This window comes from Carlito syrichta, unplaced genomic scaffold, assembly GCF_000164805.1.
Source record: "Carlito syrichta isolate Samal-C Ts95f unplaced genomic scaffold, Tarsius_syrichta-2.0.1 Scaffold311803, whole genome shotgun sequence".
NCBI lineage: Eukaryota > Metazoa > Chordata > Mammalia > Primates > Tarsiidae > Carlito > Carlito syrichta.
In genome coordinates this window covers 43,093-44,768 of record NW_007255899.1, presented here as the reverse complement: position 1 = coordinate 44,768, position 1,676 = coordinate 43,093, and the positions used below count along the sequence as shown (strand labels likewise).

The 1,676-nt window shown below is 42.2% G+C and overlaps 1 protein-coding gene across 1 annotated transcript in view; it reads right to left on the bottom strand.

The window, feature by feature from the left end:
- The window catches only part of PHYH (phytanoyl-CoA 2-hydroxylase), a 17,472-nt gene extending 16,178 nt beyond the window's left edge, over positions 1 to 1,294 (bottom strand). The window contains exons 1-2 of the mRNA XM_021718078.1: positions 1,173 to 1,294; positions 211 to 379 (exon numbers count right to left, since the gene is read on the bottom strand). Of these exons, the coding sequence (XP_021573753.1) occupies positions 211 to 324 (114 nt within the window). The 5' untranslated portion in view covers positions 325 to 379; positions 1,173 to 1,294. The remainder of the gene's footprint in view (positions 1 to 210; positions 380 to 1,172) is intronic.
- Positions 1,295 to 1,676: the final 382 nt, after the last annotated feature.

Here is a 1,676-nt window from a genome sequence, read left to right as displayed (position 1 = left end):
GTTGGTTTTTTTTTTTTTTTAGAGATGAGGTCTCACTATATTGTCCAGGCTGGTCTTGAACTCGCGGGCTCAAGCAATCCTCCAGCCTCGGTCTCCCAAAGTGCTGGGATTACACACATGAGCCACCATGTCCGGCTAAAAGAAGCAGGTTTTTAGGGACAGGTGTGCAGTCTGGAGACTGAATAGAGACAAGTCACAGGAGAGTCTCACCTGGGGCAGCGTGCAGTATCTGAAGAGTTCCTCATCTTCCTGGAAGTCCTGGACCTTGGAAACCATCTTCTCACTCTGAGTGTATTCTGACTTCACTATGGTCACGTCTCTCATGATTCTCAATCCTAATGGTTTCACTTCCTTTCTGCAGATTTTTTCAAACTCATCCCTAGAAAATTATATTTGCAAATCCGGTCAATTACATAGGCTCAGAGCACCTGCTGGGCACTGCCCTCTGGGAAGAGTCACAGACTTCAGGGGGCTTTCTCAGTCTGAAGTCAGCCTCCAGTCCCAGGTGGAATGATTTTGATGCCAGGGAGGAAAAATGGCCAATCAGAAGTCCTGGCTCCTGTCAGGCTGGAACCCACAGCCAGAATTAAAACATGATTTGGTGACACTGTAATAATAACAGCAAACGTTTCTGTAGCGGTTATCATGTGTCAGGCCCTGTTCAAAGTCCTCTCCATGTATTTTACGTATTTACGTCCTAGGACGTAAGTGCTATTATTATCCCCATTTTACAGATGAGGAAACGGAGGCATGGAAGGTTAAGGAAATAGCCCCAGGATACACACGTTATGTGGGAGAGCCGAGATCAAAGTCAGACAGTCTGGCAGGGTGGTGGTCTGAGACCCTAACACCAGAGACTCAGAAACCTGAAGCGGAAGGACTGCTTGAACCCAGGAGGCTGAGGTTGCAGTGAGCTATGATCACACCACTGCACTCCAGCCTGGGTGACAGAACGTGACCCTGTTTCTAAAACAATAATAAATGAATCAGTAAAAATAAAAATAATAAACAAAAAAGCCAGAAAGTGTGGCTTCAGAGTCCATGCTTCTAAGCTCTTCCCCAAAAACCACATCATTCAAAAAAATCTGCATGTGTTGGTGTTAATCTACCTTGTATTTCCATGACAGGCACAAGGTACACATTTTTGTAAAATAGCAGGCAGTGGTATGTACCTAAAACGTTGAATATCAGCGTCAGATACCAGATTTTTGATGACGAGAAACCCATTTTCTTCATAAAATTTTCTCTGTTCCAGGCTTAAAACATTATTATCCAGTGTATACCTAAAGGGAAAAAAAATCCACAAATAAGTCCAATTTTCAAATGACAACCTGGCAATATGTATCAAGAATCTGAGACGTGTTCATACTCTTCAATCTAGCATTTCTAAAAAATTATAAGGAAATAATCTGAAAATATTATTAAAGCTTTAAGCTCAAAACATTAATTATGGTCACCAAAAACAAAAAACAAAAAACCAGGGCAATAATGGAAAAAAAGTTAAGCAATGACATGATACCCACATAATGGAATATGACTCAGGTCTTCAAAAATGAAGGACAGGCAGACTCAAGCCTGTAATCCCAGCACTTTGGGAGGCCAAGGTGAGAGAACTGACTGAGACAAGGGGTTCAAGACCAGCCTGGCAACTTGTCTCTACATAAATCAAAAAATTA